At 39.4% G+C, this 21,556-nt stretch overlaps 1 protein-coding gene across 2 annotated transcripts in view; it reads left to right on the forward strand.

Moving 5' to 3' along the window:
* LOC141787971 (receptor-type tyrosine-protein phosphatase gamma-like) overlaps positions 1-21,556 on the forward strand; it is a 613,454-nt gene that overhangs the window by 490,484 nt on the left and 101,414 nt on the right. For both annotated transcript variants that reach the window (XM_074666742.1, XM_074666750.1), the window contains one exon: positions 10,046-10,203. In XM_074666742.1, the coding sequence (XP_074522843.1) occupies positions 10,046-10,203 (158 nt within the window). The remainder of the gene's footprint in view (positions 1-10,045; positions 10,204-21,556) is intronic.

Consider the following 21,556-nt stretch of genomic DNA (forward strand, 5'->3'; position numbering starts at 1 on the left):
GCAGTGGGAGCTCAAGACGCTTGAGTAGATAAACAGAGGAAATGACACAGTGCTGACCAAGAGGGGTGTGTAAATATACTGTTTTATGCAGCAGCTGAACAATGGCAACAAACCAAGAGCCTCACTCGGTGTCCCTCTGTACACGGCTAAGCACTGAACTCACTCCAAACACAGACTTCTTCTTCCTTAAAACCTGTCAACATGCAGTGTTGGGCTTGGAATGATGCTGTGTCTCCTCTGTGGTGCACTTGAGCGGATGTCAAACAACTTTCAAGAATTGAACGAATGTGGTAGATAACAAAACAACAACTTTTCAAGCAATTTCACCAGGGAAGACACATGTCCAGTGTTGAAATAGGACCATGAGAAGCCACACTACAGTCATCTCAGTGATTTGCTGAAAAGTGGTCATAAAAACTCCCTCTGAGCTGTCGTAAGCTAGCTGATGCTGCTCTTGAAATACTGGTGCAATGAAATAGTTTCCAGTTAAATGTCAGTGAAAAGCTTTTATTTTATTTTGTTTATTTATACAATCTTTGGACTGAGCCTGCCTGTATTTGGGACAGCCGTCAATTGGGAAGAGGCTTCTAACAACTTTTGCCAGAGATGAGGGGTTTTTCTTTGTTGTTGTTTTGGCTTTTATTCCAAGCCAGTACAGAAAAGTCATCCCTGTCTCTCCTCTTACACACCTGGACAGGTGTTGTGTTCCAAAACTCACTTAAAAGTTGTTAAATGGCATTATTACACTGTGACAGAGAGGACTAATGTCATGTGAGGGACAAGATATAAGCATAAACTGCACAGGGTGACAACATTAACACAAATCGAATATTCTCCATGACCTTTAAGAAACACTGTAAACACTGAGGCAAGATTTAGACTGAAATATCAGGTGTTCAGACTAACAGTGCAAGGGGCTATTGTTGAAATATTGATAATTTTTGTCTTTTTTTCACTCATGAAAATGTTGTAAGTGAAGACAGCCCTTAAAAAGACAGATTATGACCTGTAATTGAACTTACACCAGATCTTCTATTCCAGTTGTTGTCGATCAGCCAACTTTGTGCATGCCTGATTTATTTGCGGTCTAGACACTGAGAGGTGAACATCATCTCTGACTTTAACTGTTAAAGACTGTTTTGTAAATACTGGGTTGCTTTTGGACAGGGCAGGGCCCTTCGGCGAAGGATGTGGCCAGGTGGTGAAACCGAGAAATGTCAATTGGTGTAAACATTGTTTCCCATAAAAATCTGATACTGTGCAAAAAAGGTTACTATGAATGTTATTTTATCAGTCTACCAAAGTTTAAAAATAAATCTATAAACTCTTTTAAACCAACGGACCCAAAAATGGAGAGAAAAAACATTGATGTGTACAACATACTGACTTGCTCTGTACAGCAAAAGCCACATTATCCAATTTGATAAATTAAATAATTTAGATATAATTTGAGATGATATTTCATAACAAATAACTTATTTCATCTGCACACTTGAATAACTTCTTGGACGGTTAATTTTTAATACTGCTCCTGTGGTTACACCATCTGACAATTTAATGGGACTGACTCTTTGATTGGTTAAAAATAGTAGAAATGTTGTGCAAAATACTATGACACCAACAGAAATAAATAATAATAATAATAAAAATATGTTGTTTTAACAAGTTTATAGCACATTTTTTTATTAACTTTTTGTTGTTGTTGTTGTTGTTGTTGTTGTTGCTGTCTCGCCTACAGCAGCACCTACTGGGAAGAGTAAGAATGATTGGTGCTTTTTTGTTGAGTCTCAAAAAGTCTCTTTTAAACCAGAAAGTTCAGAGGTTTTTTGCTGATTTTTTTATTTTTATTTTTATTTTATTTTTTATTTTTTTGGACAGTCAGAAAAAAGGGATCTGAATACACATTCAATATGACAAAAGAGTTACAAAGTTAGCAAAACTGACTGGGACAAAATTAGGTAACGCTTTATATTAAGATCCTGTAATAAGCGTTAATAAGACCTTTGTAAGTTCTTATGAGATGCTTGTTAACATTGTTATTTGTTTATAAGACTATATAACTGCTTAATAAATGTTTATTTAATCTATAAGCTATATGGAGCCTAACCCTCTTTGTTTTTTGTCTTCTGCTTTTGTCTCTCATGAGCCCTACCCCAGCCCTTCCCCTAAACCTGACCACTCAGGGCCCCATGCCTAAACCTAATCTGCAGGGCCTCACGCCTGACCCTTACAATGATCTTATTAAACACTTATTAAGCACTTATATAGTCTTATAAACAAATAATAATCTGATTAAGCATCTTATAAGTACTTACAAAGGTCTTATTAATGCTTATTACAGGACCTTAATGTAAAGCGATACCCAAAATTATTTATGCACACTTCCTGATCAGCTGATGTAACACTGCAGTACCAAACATTGCCATGCTTGCACACTGTGGACTCAGTCGTGTCACACTCCAGCTGATTGTCAACTCTTCTCCTACTGCTCTACACTATGTTTTTTAATTCCATCTTTTATGGACAAACAGTGGAATCCATCCCTTATTTTCTCTTTCAACCTTCTGAAAGTGAATTGAGAAGAATCATCCTGCTGCTTTTATAGCCCAAACTTGACAGACAGAGAGCTGTGTTGCCATATTGTTGAGGAAATGTGTTATTCTGACTTTTAGTGACAGTGAAATATCATAAAGCGCTTTGTTGCAAAGACGTCCAGATAATCACAAAATAAATACAGGCTTCTAGTTGAGACCAGCCTTTATGTTTTTTAAGAAGTGCAGCCACACCCTGCTACTGAAACAGATCATCTCTGTCATTGGAAATACACAGAAAACACAGTGAAACTTTTTGGCTTATGCTTCATGCTCACTAACTAGAACTTCAGTTTCTTTTTTCCAGTCCCTGTGTCGATTAGTTAGTCTCCAGTATTCACTAATGAGCCAAACGTGCTGTGATTAGTATCATCATAAAAGAGACCCTTCTCTACTAAACTCAATGGCTGAGTATGAATAATACCTTGTGTCACTCAGCTCATGAGGACACCATACCCATCCATGATGAAGGAGTGTAAATACAGTAGAGTCATAAACTACTCTCCCATTGATTTTTGAACTGTGCACTCTTCTGCTTTGGGGGAAAGTAGGTCTTGGAGAAGTTACACAGGGACAATGACGCATGTTTTTCAGAGCAGTGGAGATATTTCAGTTTTAAAGGCTGTTGGAGAGCAGTTAAAGGAATAAAAGAACCAGAGGCTCATTTATCTCCACTGCAGTTAGATTGCTTCATTTGCACATGAAATGAGGTGGCATTTTATGCCTGGATGAGAACTTTGTATTTAGCAGTGATAAGTGGATTTTTACTGCAAAACAGTGAGTAAGTGACTTTCTATCCAGGGTCATCAACAGACAGTAAATGTTGGGTTTTATTGAGTGGAAATCATTAGGATTTTATGTAGTGTCTTTATTGTGTTTTTATTGTTAGTTCCGATTGCAAACCTGAGACTGTAATGTTTGAGTTTATTTGAGAGCTCTGTGGTCATGAACAGTGCTTCAGTCAGTGTAAGGCGATTACTTGAGCACATATTCAGTCTTTCTTTGGGATAATGAAGAGACAGACAGGCACCTTAGGAAGGTAGTGACCATATATTTCCTGGGTTTGAGTGTGTTCTAGTAAAGCCAGGCTGGATTATGACTGGGTGGTGACAATAAACTGGCAGCAAGCTGTTACTTGTTGCTTCTTCCTTTCTGTGGACTAAACCAGTGGACACTTGGATTCAGTGAATAAATTAGCATTCATGGTTTGTCTTCTGAATCTTGTTCAAGCTGTGCTCTCAGAAAGTGTTCACATTGCAGATATATCTGTTGTTTTACCTGCTATATGCAAGCATACCTTGAAAACTTTAAAACCACTTCAAATCTAAAGATATCTCCCTGTAAGTCTTTATCTCTTTGCAAAGACTTGGCTCACCTTTGCAAAGCTTGAAACTAGAAACTCAACAGCCTTTGAATTCACTGATGTCTGCTTTATCTGCAGTCCTGTACGCTTTCCTTCACCTGGGCTTTCTGCAGCCTAACCCTGCAGGGATGAGCTCCAGCCCAAACAGGCTTCTCGCCTGCACTGTCTGCTTTGTAACACCTCTCTACAGAGTCTTCTCTATCTTTACTACTTCTTTATTTCCTTCTTCACACACAGATGTAGTGGTGGCAGCGAGAGCAGATGTGGAGAGGAATGGTTTAAGGATGCCAAAGCTAAGTGTTGAGCCTCCCTGAGATCTAATGAGTCTAACGTATTAAAAAACACTGCTGAAGGGGGGTTCTCACTTGATAGCTCTGCTTTTGTTTTTGCTCTCAAGGTTCTGTTGTAGAAAGCAGCAGTGTTTGGATCACAGTGGCCACCAGAAAAGCAAAAGCACCTGCATATGATTGCATTCATACCACGACCTATTAGGGCCACTTAAAGAAATTTTTTGAACAACTGAATTTCAAGAAAGAAAACTCAAACTTTTTGAGTTTGTATAGTCGCAATTTTTCAAGTTTGTAACATCAAAAATTTGCAAGTTTACAAAGTTGTACATTTCAGACTTTGTGAACTTGCAGTTGTATTTAAACCACATTATGTTTTTTATTTAGAGCATTTGGTCCATTGTTGTACTGCTGGCGTCTGAGCTGTTGTGCCCTTGAATCATCCTGGAGGATCATTTAAATCAATTATTCAACGTATTACGGCTTGTTTTACCACATTACCCATCTAAATAACTTGGAGATGTGACCATGTATACCTTCATCTGCCCGCCACAGTGGATTTCTTGTTGGATTAATGCAATCACCTCATCCAGATCAGTGTGTTGTTTTCTTCTTGACAGGCTCAATAAATGAGAATGTCTTTTCAATTTTGAGTGTTTCCTAAAAAAAATTGAGTTTTCTTTCTCAAAACTTTTTGTATTTCTTTTAGTGGCCTTAATACACCACTGTCCGTTCACTCAGCTACTTCAATTTTTTTTTTTTAGGGAATGGCTATTCAAGATTCAAGATTCAAGATTGCCTGTATTGTCTTAGAGAGAAATTTGTTTTGGGCCTTTTGCCCCTGCTGCAACCACATACAACAACAGTACCATGACCATAAGAAAGGACAAAAACAAGACAATAACACTCAATAAAATAGTAAAGATTAAAATAGATAAGAACCAGAAAAGTGCTGATCTCTGCAAAAACAGAGTGCTGACTGGAAATGCAAATACGCTGATTAATCAAGCTCGTCGACTCGTTTGATCGCCATAGGTATAAAAGACTTTTTAAATCTGTTTCGTTTGCATCGAGGCACTCTGAACTCTCTGCCTGATGGTAGCAGTTTAAACTCACTATTCAGGATATGTGCTGGGTCATGTATTATCCGATTTGCTTTATTCAGTGTGGCCTGTTCGTACATACTCTATTCAGTGTTAACTTCTAATGGTCTAGCATCAAACACAAGCAGCCCCTCAGTACAGCTTTTCTTTACTTCACACTCGAATGGTTCACCGAGGCTAACTACAGCCTGGCTACACCTTGTCCCTAAAACCCAACAATACAATAGTTCCACCGCTAACACAAGAATAAACAGCACATAAGGTTTAACTATTTAGACTAATGGTTGACCCTTGTATTGGTGTTCGATTTTGTGACTTCTGACCTCTATGAAATGAAAAATGGATGAGTTACTGACCCACCCACATCCCTGTGCAGTTACCACATGTAAAAAAAAAAAAACTAAGTTTGAAGCCCAAACTCACTTTTGTACATTATAAACATCTTAAGTTCTGCTGTAAAAACATTTGTTTAGCTTTAATTTTTAGCAGCAAATTCCTGTCTAAAACTCTGAAGGCCAAGGCTGAAGTTCAAAAAACTGCAGTTCTTTGAGCATCCACTAGAGCCTGGCTGCAGAAAACCAGCAAACCACATACTCACCGAGCAAAAGACACAGTTTTTCACAATGTTGAATTCTCATCCAGAACTAATACACTAACAAGGGTGGACCGACCAATCCAAGCACCAAATACCAGAGTCAGAGCCATTGCGTACGTCTACTGTGGGGGAGTGTACATGTTTTTCTGTGTAGTGCAGTAAAATATTAAGTCTTATGTGAGAAACTGAGCAGCTAATGGAAACTGGACGTGTGGACAGCTGTTCTAAAGCCTCGCAGGAGGCTCTGCGCCTGAAATACACCCAGTGATACAGCTCACCTCACACTGCTCCTGCTATTGTTAGACTTATCTGGGCCTTTCTCCATCATCACCACTGTTGCTGCTGCAACCACGTGCGCTGGTGGGAGGATAAAAAGGAACCTTGTGGTGTCACTGCATGAGCTGCCTCGCCACTTAAATTCTTTGTCTTATCTTCTTTTGAGAGCTCAGTATCCAAGAGCTCCAGTGGAAAAGTTGTTCATCATGTTATGACAGTTTTTTCAGAGTCCTTTTTGAGTCAGGTGTGTACTGAGAGTTGAAATTGTAAAAGAACTCAATGAGATTTTTATATGTTGGTAAAGTCCTTTCCAGCGTTGGTTGCAGGCCTGTCAATGCAAAGATGTCATTTAAATGCATTTTTAGTTATAATAAATACACATTTATGATGATCTGAATGATGTTGATGGGGCTCAGACATCATAGACTGCACATTATCAGCACTTTGGCTTTGTAGCTCCGAGTGCACAGGCAGGAAGACCAGAGGCCATATGCCAGAGCATGTGGCATCGATTCAGCATGAGGTAGATTAAGCAAGACAGGGAGTCAGACGCAGATACTTAAACATGAAGTTAATTTTCAGAATGAAACACTCCATGTTGTCACCAGATCACATGACAGGTAACTACACAAACAAACCATCACAATGAGAGAAGCCAGACGTGGAGTCAGCGTGTTGCACGCTTTCAGAGGCCAGTGACGACAGCACTGAGGAGGAGAGGAAGCCTGCCAGCTGTCTGGTGGTTACGCTCGGTGTGGCGCTCGGAAAATGATGACATGGGGAGCACAGAGACACGCTACAGTGGAGCTGAACTGAAAACACTGCTAGTTGAAGTCTGAGCGAAGATCAGCTTTAAAATCAACTCGTTTTTGTTTTTTTAATAAAGGCTGCAACAAACAATTATTTTAGTAATCGATTACTCTGATGATTATATTTACCATTAATCGATGAATTAGGAGAAAAAAAAGGATGAGAATGCATGATAGTAAAATTCACAAAACCAAACATGCCTTGTTATTTCAGTTGATGACTATTGTTTGTTTAACAATATATACAAAAAAAACAACATATTCAAACACAGTTTAAACTAAGCAGATGCTACATTTATTAAGTAAATGACATGAATGTATTGTCGCTTAAAGAATCAACAGTTTGAGCAAAATAACAGAAAATATATTGTTGTGTCATCAGATTAAGAACTTTGAGCGCCAAAAAGGAAAATGATTATTCCTCAATCTTTTCACCTGCAGGTCAAACAGTTCAGCCCCTCTGCCTTGCCACTGTCTGTAGCAGCTAACGCTAATTCTAACGTTGGTTTAATGAACTCCTAGAGGTTTTCAAACCGGATGATGATTTAATAAAAAGACTAGAGGAGTCCTTAAAGACATACCTTGCATTTCACAACATATGAAAGGAGTGTTTGTGAGATGTTGTAACTCCTCACTTTGCTGTTGAGCTCCCCCGCTAAAATACTCCCAAACTCTGGAATTTTTTTGGATTGATTGTGGAAAAATGTTGACGCTTTCATTCATTGATTTTTATCGATTTTATTGATATCAGTCTCTGTCTCCTGGATCCTGTCTGCTCACAGCAGGTGAAGCTCTTCCAATGTGGCGTCGGTGTCTGATGTTAGCTCCATTAGCCATGTCTGTGAATAGCTTGATGCTACTCTGCCCTCTGGTATTCCCTCTGTTGCTGGGTTAGCATGGCTAGCTCGTCCATCTTATTGGAGATAGATCTTACGTTCCCAATAACGATGGATGGAAGGACAGGTCCACGTTGACACTTCTTAGCTCACACCAGAGAACTAGCATGTCATCCTCACCTCCTTCTCCTCACCTTACGGGTAGACATCAGGCCTTACACCAGTTAGCATTGACATGCTACAGGCTGCTAACAGCTGAGTTCACTTGTAAACAATGCAGCCATGGTTACATGTAGGATCTCCAGACAAACACAGGAGAAAAAGTAGTAAAAATATCACTGAAGCCAGAGAAAGTTTGGTGTCCATGGCCAAAAAAATGAGCCAAACAAAGTAATGATCCGCTCCAAATACAAAGATGACGAAAAAGAGATGAAAAAAATTGCAGAAACAAGGACAAAGAAGAGAGAGCAGCTGCACAAGACAGCCATAGCCAATAGGGAGGCACCGAGCAAGTGCCAAGAGTCATTTAATGCCAAGTCAAGAAAAACAAAAATGCTCTCAAAACAGCTGAGATTGAAATTATGACCCCCTTATACCAAAAATCTAAGGCAGTGTGAGCATGCTCAGACTGTAGCCCAACTTATTTCAGCTTTGAAAATTTCTTGGTGGACTGAGGAAACAAACACCTTGGCTTGGTAAAGGACATAATCCTTATTGAGTCGTATTTCCTTTTGCTGGTCAGTGTCCCTTTTAGTCTTTTTATAATTGGGAAGTCAATGCAGCTCCCGTGCGCCAACTACTAAACCCTCCTCCTCTGGTCCCAGTCTTTGCCTCCTCGCCTGCCTGGCTCCAGTATGCGCACTTGATGGAGCTGAAAATACATTTTTCAGAGGCAGCGGGAAACATTCCTGTCAGCGGGACAGCAAAGAGGAAGAGGACTCAGAGGAAGGAGGAGTTAGAGGAAGAGCTGGGGGACCTGTAGTTTAATCTGTCACCAATAAAGACTGTGCACCTCCTTTTCCGCTTGTCGCTTCCTCTGTCAAGTGACCCGCCCCGCTGCACACGTCAGCTGAGTGTCCCGGACGCTCAAACACACTTCCTCAGCCTTCACTTCAGCTCCTGTCAGCCTCCTTCCTCATGGTTTGTGGAGCAGTGGATCAAATGTTTCTCTTCTTCAGCTTGGTATCATCTCTTTACGTCATTATTCTGTCCTCTGTTGGCACTTTTGCATTTTTTTTTTCATTTTCTTCTCTACGTTTTTTTGCTCCATAAATCACTTCCTCCTCTCCACTGTGGTGACAACTCTTTCCTCCTGCTGTCTAAATCGCTTCCTGTTCCTTATCTTCTCCTCTGGGATGTTTTTTGACTGATGAGGAGTTGATGACAAAATGATGAAAAGTTTTTTTTTTTTTAATCTGTAATGTCAGGGTTTCAAAGAAGTACTTCAAATTTGGACTCCCCCAAATAAAATAGCCTCAACATGACCCGACGTGATGTGTTTGAAATGTCTTTGCACACCAGCAACAAAATCGGCTGCTGCTTGTTTTTCATTTTTCGGTCGTTTCTGTTTAATGTCTGCTGTAGAAAACAAATTAGCATCTCATCTGAGGTCAGCAGTAGCTCTGGGCCAAACACTCAGAGAAAAGAAATTGACAACAACTATACTGTAAATTGCTTTTCCGATAACTTTAATCACTTTGTTTGAAATGCCCGCTCCTGGCAGATCTAGATTTCTTTCACTGAGAGCATAATTCAAAAGACTTTCCTGCTTAACGCCCTCTTTATCATTTCATTTAGTGCCTCACTTCCTACACACAGAACAGAGCGTTGAATTTAAGCATGAATACAGTTTGGAGCACACATTTTCTGTCAGCACATAACTCCACTGTCTCCTCCTGGGATCAGAGAAGTGGTGTTGTTGTGTTGATTGTATTGTGTATGCCATTCAGCACAAGAGAGGTATAATTATAGGTGTTAAGTGCAATTATGTCCGTCAATAGAAGGACTTTGAACAAGTCTGGCACAATGCAAATGAAATCAATAACAGAAACCTTGGGGCTGTGAAACAGGAGCAGCTGGATGTGCTCCAGAAGGCCCAGCCACACTGGTTTGCAGTGAAATAAGGAGTGTTGTGTAGATCTTGTTGTATTGATCAGAACACTTTGTGCCGCCCTCTCCTATGCAGAAAAAGAAACCATCCTGGAGCCGTTTATCCTGAAGGACCTTCTGCCGACATCGCTGGGAAGTTACTATCGCTACACGGGCTCGCTGACGACTCCGCCGTGCAGCAAGGTGGTGGAGTGGATCATCTTCAGCAGGCCTATATATGTCTCCTACAAACAGGTGAGACACACACAAGACGAGCAGATACCAAATAAGTGCCAAAGCTTGACAGGAAGTGGACATGTCCAGCTCATTATGCTAGTTCTCCTACACATGTAGTGTTATGTCCCACACATTTTAAATCACATACAAATCAAAAGTCTTAAGGTCTTTGGGAAAAAAGCTTCCCACACGGACACCTTGCACACTGAATCTGATGTTTTTGTTTTTGTATTTATTGCGAAAATTCGTAGTACGAGAAAAATGGAATCATCAAGTAATTTAACCTGAGCAGCAGTTGTCAGTATGTTTGAGGTATGTGCGCGTGCACACAAAGGCACAGACACACCGTCACACACATTTTCACAAGTCTTCATTCATCATCTAAACATGGCAAAAAATGTGAAGAGAAAACATGTCGAGAATGTGATTTTGCAAGTAGCCCACAGTGTCTCTGAATGGTCAACTACCCAGGAAAGGTGCTGGGATGCAAAGAAACGCAAAAAAACAAACCTTTTCCAAAAAAAAAAAAAACAATGGACGAAAGTTTCCGTGTGAGAGTGAAAACGTAAATGACATTACATGATCAAATTTCTTTTGTAAAGTGGGTCAATTTTGGACGAAAAAAAAAGACAGTGTGCAAAAACCTTTAGTCACACCTGTTCTATTGACTCTTACCAATGGGTGGCGCCATCACTAACTCAAAAGGCACAACCCCCTCAGACCCTGTCTCCTTATATCGGGACAGTATATTTTGGATTTTGCTGTGACATAGTACTCCCCATATGTGGACATTGTTTTTTTCAGTCTTTTTTCAGTCTTTCTTTTTTACTAATTAGGTCCTACTGACCTCAAATAGGGCAGCAAAATTAACAGCAAACAAAAGCTTGGGCCCAGAGGGATGAAGAAAAAAAAACATTATAAGAGGTGCACTTAAAGTTTGTGTTCTTCTTTATTTCAGTCTTAGAATAGAATAGAATATAGTTAAGAATATTCTTTTATGGATCCACCATAGGGGATTTTTTTTTTTCACAGCAGCTCACAGAAAAAGTGCAATAAATGATAACAATGAAAAATAGAAGAGTAATAGAATAAGAATATTAAATTAGAAATTAGAAGATATATAGAAAAATAGAAAAATATTCATATTTACATATTTACATAAAAACAAATAAGTACAAGATCCGCAAATGACCATAACAGTAAATACTGGGATAATGTACAAAAAAGCCAGTACATTTTCTCAGTCTTTTTGAAACATTGTTTGAATTTGTAAACAATTATAAGATGGACACTAGTTGTGTTTCTCACCCAAAAGATGCTGCTCTAAAAGATGATGCTTTGTCGTGAATCAGAGGAGCCGACTTCCACTGAGTGAGAGCCAGATCATAACTTTTTCTTTTTGTTGCTCAGCTCCCAGTCACTCACTGCTCAGCTCAGCTCATGACAGAAGTTTGTTTTTGATTGACAGCATATCGAGGATAGAAACATATAGGATCATACCATCATGTGAAAGCAGAGAGGGAGACAGTCAAGTCAGGTATGGCATCTTGTCCCTGGCTCAGTGACTGAGAACGCAGACAGCAGTGAGGAGGAGAGTGTGCGGCATCGTGAAAAAAGCATCTGGCTGTAGTTTAAGAAAAATATCTGTTTCTGTTCTGTTGGTTTGTGTTCAGGAGATGATATTGCATTCATTTGTTCATTTATTATCAGTGCAAAAAAAGTTGGATTAAAATGTTAAATAAAACAAGAAAGCCAGCTTTTGTAACAGAACAAAGCATAATGAGGCAATTACGAGGCTTCTCATAAAGACACTGAATGCACAAGTGTTTATCAATACACAATTATTAATATTTGCTAAAATATGAGGCTACAAATGATACTAAACAAGGAGCTGAAAGAGCTGGCTCTCTGAAAAGAACCAAAACTTCCTATCACTAATGAGTGCAGGTATTTGTTAGTGTTGCCTTTTATCTGTGTCTGGAATTGGAATATGAGATGTTTATAATTCAGCAGGGAAAGCCTTGAGTATGGCAGGTGAATTTTCATAAAACTTCTGCAGATTATAGAAGTGTTTTTAATGTTTATGACTAGCAGGATTGATGGTAAGATGTCAAAATGAAGGAAGGGAAGTGTAAGTGAAGTGTAAGTTTTAAAAACTTAGTCCACTAACTGAGCAGTTCCCAACACAAGTCCCAACACACCAAGCTACTGCTGCTCTGCATTGCCTGCTGCCTGCCACGACTGTGCCATCTGACTGAATTCAATCACTTACTGGGTATTGTTGGATTATTTTACCACTTGACTGTTGTAAGCCTCTTAAAAAAGATTCACTCCCAAAAATTTAAAGAAGCTTTCTTGACCTTTGCCGTGACATTTTCCAAAAATTACTTGTTCACATTTTCTTCACAGATGACACATGAAGTTTTCTCTGTTGGATGAATAGGTGCTGCATGTCGGGAGGTGGTGCAAAGCATCGAAAGCAAAAATTATTCTGGGCTAATGATTAAGAAATTTCCGCCATTTGTGTCCACACATGCTGCTGTCCAGGTATTTTCAACATTCTGAACAAGTTTTAGTGGGGTCTACTTAAAACGACAAAGTTTAGACATGCTTTGAAAAGAAAAAGAAAAAAAAGGAAAAAAAAAAAGAAAAGAAAAAGAAAGGAAGGGCTGCTATTGAGCCAAATTGCATTGGTTCAAAACTGTAAGCATATTTAAACTTTCAACAGGAGCAGCATTAGCAAAGGCTTCAGAAGTTCTTAGTCCTCTAAACAGATTTAAGATGGAAAAGAAAGAAAATGAATACAAGCATGGAATCATAGCTGCCAAATTAACACCTGCAATCTGAAGACCGCGACAAAAACACTTGATCACCCAAACACAAAAAACAATTATCGTCTGATTTGATTCATTATCCTCAGTTAACAGCTTGTACGCCTATAATTAGGGGTTAAATGTGTTATTATGTCAGGGGAACAGACATCCATATCTGGTTGCCTTGGAGAAGTCACTGCTGTCAGATTCCTCAGTGCCCAGGAAACATAATTTTTCATCAGTTGGAGATCAGATAATTATCCTCACAAGAAAGCAGTTTAACAAAGCATCATTTCATCATTAAAAACTATGAATACAGTGACCTCAGAATGACAAATAGAAAAATATCTCTCAGCTCAGTGGTATGTAGCCGTGTAATAACCACCAAATCTATTCTTACCCAAACACTGATCCTGTCATTGTCCCCAAGCTTTTGTTCTTTTACAACATAGTGTGGTGCATTTCTTCTCTGTTCAGAACAACATGCAACTAGTTCATCAAATCAAACTTAGTTTTCCTTGACCTTATGCAGATGTGAATTCAATCACTGTAACACCGCAGGAATGACCATGTACTGCATATTTTAATCTCTTTTCAGAAAACTGTTTCCAGAAGCCCACAATGATTCCTTTGTGATGCGTAAATCCTGTGGTGAATATTTGACTTTTAGATTAAATATGAGAGAACATTTTCTTCTTTTTAAACTCTGGGGATTAAAAACACTGAAAGTCAAAGACCAACTCTGCATCAGGAAAATGCTGACGTCTCATTAAAAACAGTTTAACTACTGTAAAATGTGGCTTGGTAAATAAGACTCAGCCTGTTTCATGTGTGAAGCCTTCCACTAAATCAAGCAATGTTCAATTTCTATGCAGATGTGTGGCTCTTCCGAGAAGTTTGGTCACCTTGCCAGCTCCCAAACCAGTGATCAATAAAGTGTTTTTATTTCATTGTGTACAGCCGTTAATAAGTGATGCTGATGTAAAGTAATGGTGGACAATGAGTGGGGTGGACAAGATGCTATACCTAACTTGACTGTCTCCCTCTCTGCTATCACATGATGGTATGACCCTTTATCTTTCTACCCTCGATATGCTGTCAATCAAAACAAACTTCTGTCATGAGCTGAGTAATGGTGGACAATGGACTGTCAAAAACATAGAGGAAACTCACTTCACTAGTGTTACATGTTGCAGACACATCCCAGAGCTGTGAGTAACACTAAACAGCTAGTCTGTTCAGTTCAGTTCAGTTCAGCTCAGTTCAGTTCAGTTCAGCTCAGTTTAGTTCAGTTCTCTGTAACCTAGGGCTGAACGAATTTAAGAAAAGATTGAATTGCGATTTTTCTGGCAGATATTGTGATTTCAATTCGATTCACAATTTTCTTCAAATCAAGCTTTGGGATATTCACATGTAGGGCTGAACGATTTTAGGAAAAGATCTTATTTTTCTGGCAGATATTGCAATTCACGATTTTTTAATCATCAATAGTGATGATAAATAATCTCTTTTCATCAACTTCTACTCCTAAACAGAAGCTTTGTGTTGTTGACCTGCTTACCAGCACTTTTGACATATAGATTGTCTACAAATTTGTAAAACAGAATGTGTATAATACTTGACACAACAGATTCTGAGTCAGTCAGGAGCGCTGCAAAAAATTGCTACTTTGGCGATCTCAAAATTGCATTGTCTAAAATTGCGATTTCGATCTGAAAACGATAAATTGTTCAGCCCTACTGTAACCCGAGCTGGTGTCATGATTGAACTGATGAATTGGATGCAATGCTACTTAGATGGCAAATTAATACAATTACGGAATCTTTTGCATTGCATTTTGTGATATGTTAAAAGTTGTTAATTCTAAGAGCAGTTCGAAAATGTTGAGTGAAAAGGAGAATTTGGCAGTCTCAACCCTATTTTGAGATCAAATAAGTTTACCTGATATGTGCAGCTGAGTAAGCCCAGTCTGAATGAGGTATTGACCCACCAGCTGTAAATTTGGGGAGCAGGGCAGAGTAGAAACAAACTGACATGAATGAAAAATGAAACGCAGATGGGAAGAAAAACTATCCTTCATGTTGCAAAACCTCTGCAATTATAAATAATATATTCAAGCATCTACTCCCTCAATCTGCATAAAAACAAAGGCCAGAAGTGCTTTTTTATAAATAAATCCATAAGGTTGTTTTTTTTTTTTTTAATGTCAAACATAACCTTAAAAGCATGCTCATTACTAAGCCTGAAGGGAAAGATAGCAGTCATTAAACACAGACTCAGTCCACTTGAAATAAAGAGTCAGACATGTTTGGGTTTTCCAGATGATTTAACTATCATAAATACTAATTAATCCCTGCTCTCATCCTAGCCTGACTACTCATTAGACCTGGACTGGACTAGGAGAGCACTCACATGTTCATGATGTACGCATTCATAAAACCCCTACTGTGACAGTTAGGAACACATACCTTCACTTTTATACCCTTAGATGTTATTTCTGTGAGTTCGTTTACAAGAAAGTGTCAAGTCTTAAAGTTTAGATTTTACTCCAACATTTGATTATTTTCTGATTTCAGTCGTCCGTTGTCTTGTTTTTATCGATGAAAATGAAAAAAGTCATTTTAACCAGAGAGCCTGATGTACATTTTAGTCCTACTTACTAACTTCCAAACATTAGCTTTAAAAGTCAAAAGATTAAAAGATGTTTGACTTTGAAAATAACATTCAGCACATTTTTTAGCAAAAAGTTAAACAGTAACTGCCACTGCCTGCAGAATATTGCATCCACGTCCACATGGGGTTGTGTTTTTGGTGTTGGTGCCTTTTTATGATGAGAAGTTTTGGGATCAAATGTTTTCATGGAGTCCATAATTTGGCAGCGCTCCTGTGTAAACTGTCAGAAAGCTGGTCTGCAGTCGCTGGATGTAGATGGGGTAGCACTAGGGCAGAGGATTATTTTGCTCCTCAAACTCATCATGTAAATACAGAGATTGTGAAACTGGCTCTTTAACACAGTGCTCCAGACTAGTGCAACAATCCATAGAAGCTTGTAAAATTAAACAAGCTAATCCCTTTTAATCAGTTTGAATCCTCTTTGACTGACACAGACGGGTGTGAAGCCATGTGTGGCTGTAGTCAGATTTATTGTTGTCCTGTGCTTTCACATGATTGGCCGGTTGGATGCACGTGTTTTACATTAACTTACTCATTAGCTATTTAATCATGTATGATTCCTTGTCTTTCAAAACCCTCTCCGATTAAATTCATCTTACGGTCAAAAGAAAATCATCTTTCTCTTGGTATTTGACGAAGAAATGTTCTTTTATATACTCTTGAAAAGTTGTGGCATTTTCTTTCTTGTCTTACTCTTTTTTTTTCTTTTTCTTTTTTTTTTTTTTTGGCTATAATAACAGAGACAGAGAGGAACATGAAAAAAAGTCCTCTAAGAAAGGCTGGGCGCTTTGTGTTAATTTGAAGTAATAAGGAAAAGCTAACAGGACTCTATTGAATCAGATTTTCAGAGTAGTGAAGGTCAGGCCTGACTTGCTAAGAGACTTAAAAGGGTTTTTCTTTTTTTTACACCCAGAATATTTATCTACCTACCCAGGCTTTTTTATTCAAAATGATCCAAAAAGAAAAACTTATGAAGAAGTAACTCAGAGGAGTGAAGTCCATGAGTGTCTGCCAACCAAACCGGTAGAAACAGCCTTGAGAAATCACAGGACAAGCAGAGTTTAACACAGCCACCACAAACTGATATGAAGACGTCTGGTTTAACAGACTGACAGACATTAAGAGACTTTCGGTTTTTTGGATCATCCTTTGGGCTTCAACAACCTCTGTTTTCGGGCCGACACCTGCTGCTGCCTGAGAGAGAGCGCTGCCTGATAGACAAATCTGTGGGAACAGGTAAACCGTTAAAACCCCAGATAACATGAGAGCTCTGCTCTAAACCAGCACGCCTGCTGTTGGATGAGTCATATTAGCTCTGCAGATTACAGCCGTAATGAATAATTCTCTGTGTTGTTCTGATTCTTTTTTTTACTTTACTTTTGTAAAAAATAAAAAAAATAAAAAATGGAAAAAAAAGGGCACAAGAAAGGAAAGTCGGCACAATGGCTCATGGGAAATGATGCAAAAATCAACACAATATGAAACGGGCAATTAATAAACAAAGAGTCAACAAGGAAGCGAGCGACTGGGGCATCGCTCATCCTTCCTTTTCTCTGGATGTTGATTCCTGACCATTAGTCAGTCTTTCTCAACATGCTTAAAAGCCTCTTTTGAAGTCCTTTTGTTTCCCCCCCTTTTTTAGCTGTGCCACTCTCCTGAGAAAACATGATGGAGAAAGATGAAAAGAGGAGGTTGGGAGGGGAATTAACACAGATGGTGGCTGTAGTCATTGTCAGTCTCTGCCTCTTTGTATTTTGATTCTTACTCCTCTTTGTTCGAGTCTTTTGTTTTGGATGAAAGTTGAAGTAGGTCAGCGGGAGTGATAGCCGTTGCTTAGGGCCTGCTTTTAGCCCAGATCAATGCTCAAGCTCTTATACAACAACTCACCACACACTTCTCCCTCGCAAACAGACGCATGGATTTGCCACTGTTGTGTTTGTGAGCCTGACTTTTGGGTGTTTGTGTGAATGCAAAAGAGGGAAACCGTGCTTCCAAAGTTAACGACCTATGATGGCTTTTGCTATACTTGTCTCCCATCATATTCAGCAGATATATGTGCTGCTAACTGGGAGATTCTGTCGCGATCCGCCTCCAAGTAGCTTTTCCAAGTGGGACATGTGGGAGTTTTTTTTTTTTTTTTGTAAATTCCCATCTGGCATCATATCCAAGTGTGCCAACATTTCCAGAAAGCAGAGAAGAAGCAGCCATATGGGTTTCTTTTTCTCCTTGAGGTCTTTCAAAAGATTAAGTATTGTCAGGATGTAAAATACCTCCTCAGTCTGCACTGATTTGGAGATTTAATTTGCATTTCACAAACATGGAAATATAGAGTCTTTATTGGAGCCAAAGCTTGGCCAGACATCTTATGTAGGAGGAGGATTTGTTCAAATGTTGGAGTTGTTTTCGGATCCAAACATAAATTGGTAAAATTTAGGGGATTTGTTTTGCTGGGTAGTTAAAGGTGTGCGCCCCATGTAGAGGCTGTCATCTTTGTATCTGCGGTCACTGATTCAACTCCAAGCCAAAACCTGAGCCTGGTGGAGTATGGTGCTGAGTCTTCATTTAAAAAAATAATAATAATAATAAGTTTTGGGTAACTGTGGAGAAAAATAGGTAGAAATGTAGGAGAAAAAAATGTATAATTCAGTGTATGAGATGCACTTTGTACATTTTGTCATCTGATAAGAGAGCTGCATCCTAAACACTGGTGTCAGTACAGAAAGAAACACAAGAAGAACTTTCATTTCAGACCGTTTCGTCTGATCCTGTTGTGTTGCCTATAAGCCTTGCCCAAAGCAACAAAATACATAAATTAAAAAATAAAAATGTAAAGAAATCCAAATGTGGCTCGAACAAGTCTTATTTATTTCCTGTAATGCAAAAAAACAGCTGCAGCTTGAGGCAGTGCTAATTCTTTATGTAGAAAAAACACGGTGTCCCTGTTTCTCTGAAAGATCCTGTTGTTCCCCGTAGCAACAAATACAAGCTGCCGATACCAACAGAGGAAACTCGCTTCGATTATTTCTGCCACGACTGAGATTTAAGTCTTAAATTTTACAGTGATTTCAGCTCCAACTGGAGGCTGATGCTGAGGTCAGAGCAGGCCTGATGTGAGACTGTGCTGTGGTGTTAATGTGAGTTCAGTCTGCATGTGATCAAGAAGTGGAGAAATGGCCAGAGGCTCTCTGCCTGGTGCTTACTGCAGTCCACTCTGTGAGGAGAAACACAGGCTGAAGGCAGGCCAGGAATAGTCTCTATTCACACACACATGCACACACATACACACACACACACTCACACACTCACATCTAATGGTACTCACTGTATAGGCACTGATGAGTCCACATCTGGAAGAGAATATTTTGGTGTGGCTAACATTTTGGAGCTTGTTTACTACATGGGTCACTTTTTTTTTTACCTTAAAGCTGCTTTAATGTCAGCAGGGGAAATAATCTGTTTCTATTTGTTGTTCCAGCAGTTCTAATAAATCATCTAACAGCAGACTTTTGTGATTGCAGGACAAACAGTTTGTGTGGAGAGCAAAAGCAGGCAGAACACACCACTGTAACAACATACTGGCCTCAATTGGTGGTACAGTGACTGTGATTTATTCTTCTTCAAACAGGTCATTGCATGCAAGTGCAGCTAATAACCTTCTTCAGGTTAAACGTTTGAGCTTCAGTGACTGACAAATATGTTCCATGTGCATGAAAGTTAAGAATTCCTGACTGTAAGAAATGCACTAAAACCTCAATTAAACATTATTTTTTTGAAAGTTGTTTTCTTCTCCATTTAAGGCAACACGTGATAACATTTGCAATTCAACATTAAAGTCAGGGTCTGCAGGAATTTTTCCAATTCTCACAAATATTCAAACTGGGCTCCTCCTCCTTGGCTCAGTGCCAGCGGCAGCACACACCCATAGCTACGTGAACACATTCACTAGCCCAGCAACCACCTGCAGCATCATGTTTCTAGGTGGGAGGGACTCAGGGGCTGTGCACCTGACTTCGTATGTTAGCACAAGCTAATCACCGGTATTTGACACATACCTGGTTAGCAGAGAGCCGACTTCCATCGCTCTTTGTCCTGTGCTGCTCTCCAGTGCCTGAAAGCGAGTGAAAGTTGAGCCAACTTTCACTCACCTCTTTTTGGGAAAAGCTTTATCTGTTTAGTGTTTTTGTTTACTTTGGTTGTGTTTTTCTTGTTCCACGTTGCGTCAACTATTGTAGCCGCTCAGGATCGCTTACTCTCTTCCCAGAAACATCTGGACACAACCAAAACACCCTTGTATAGAGGCTTGTAGGATATGACTGAGCAGGATTGATCCTGCAAAAGTTGACGATCTATTGTTTTAGGAAATTCCTGCAGACTCTACCTTTTAGCAAGATGTTGCAATGTAAAACCCACATGCAAAAAAATTTTAGCCAGGTCTAGCAGGAATCAACATAGTAAAAACCAATACCTGCTGTAAGGTTTATCAAAAATACTGATAATAATTCAGGTAAACAGGGACTGAATCAAACTTTGTGTTACATTCAATGTTTCCTGTGCACAGTGTTTATAGATTTGGCCTTTAGAAGATCAATGTATCTCAATTTGTGTTCCATCTCAATACTGAAGTCTTTAAGAGCTGTATCAGAAACATTTTATCGCAGTGATTTATCTTAAACAGCTGTGGAATAACTTAAACGTGTCTTTCCGTGGGCCCAAAGCCTGAGGAAACCTAATAGAATATTGCTTTAGGCATAAACGCTTCAGTGTTGTAGCTGCAGTGGATCCCAGGAACCAAAACTCAACCTTTGTCCTCTCCACCCACTCCAATTGAAAGCAACAACAAATTCCTGCCCACCCTTAAAGCTTGACAAAGGCGTAATGGGACGTGTAACCTACAACCTGAAGTGGGAGAGAGGAGGAAAAGGTCTGAACGGCAAAACTAAATTAGAAGTTCATAGCAAAGCAACTCCCACACAGAGGAGGGTAAAGAGCTGTTCGTGGATCCGTGTTTGTTCTTTTATTGAGCACTTACCTTCATCTTCAGTCTTTGTCCAGCCTGAACCCTTAAAGTTCACCACCGCTCGGCAAACCGTGGTTGCAGCCTTTGGCTTTCCCGTATTAATTATTACACTCAAAGCTCAGGATGGACTTTCATTATCTCAGCGTCACCTCGGGGCCTGCTCATCAAAGCTGGCCGGCTGAAGCTTTATAGCAGTTTTACATTTGCTTGGCAGCAGCACCCACACCATCGGTCCTCCTCATCTGCTTCTATTATTCCCTCGTAAAAAGTTGGGGACTAAAGAGAGCGAGTATATTTCTGGTTTATTCATGAATCATGTGTTATTCTGGTGGCATGTCTGAACTCCTGCTGCTCACACTCCAATCACATTTGGTTCAGACGGAGTAAAACTTCCAATACATCTGTGCATGAAAGTGTGGCTCTGTGAGTTAATCCAGCGGTAGAAAATCATTAATATTTCTTTTCTTCTTCTTTTCTGTCTACAAAAACAGTTTTTAACAAAAGAAGCATAGCCTGCAAGCTAGGTCACACAGGCAGCCTGAGTTGTACTGGTTTAGCAGTTAGCATGTATTATTCTCAAAATCCCCTAACAAGCATACCAGGCTCATTATGTGGTTAGTTTAAGTGGGATCTGAGCTTTGTCAGCAATGCATTTTTGCTCATGCTCATACTTTCAGCACCCCTTAGCATCTACCTGAGACTCTGACTCTGAGATTTAGATATTATCTCATCACTCCAAAAATGATTCCACGTGAAATAAATCTGCAAGAAGTGAGGAGGTTTGAGTTTAGATTGCTGCGCTATCAAAGTTTAACCAATACTTTAGCTGTCTGACTGAATTAAAATGACGGCATGTTGAAGCAGAAAA

This window comes from Halichoeres trimaculatus, unplaced genomic scaffold, assembly GCF_033239565.1.
Source record: "Halichoeres trimaculatus isolate MK-OKI-2021-1 unplaced genomic scaffold, fHalTri1.1 fHalTri1_scaffold_1, whole genome shotgun sequence".
NCBI lineage: Eukaryota > Metazoa > Chordata > Actinopteri > Labriformes > Labridae > Halichoeres > Halichoeres trimaculatus.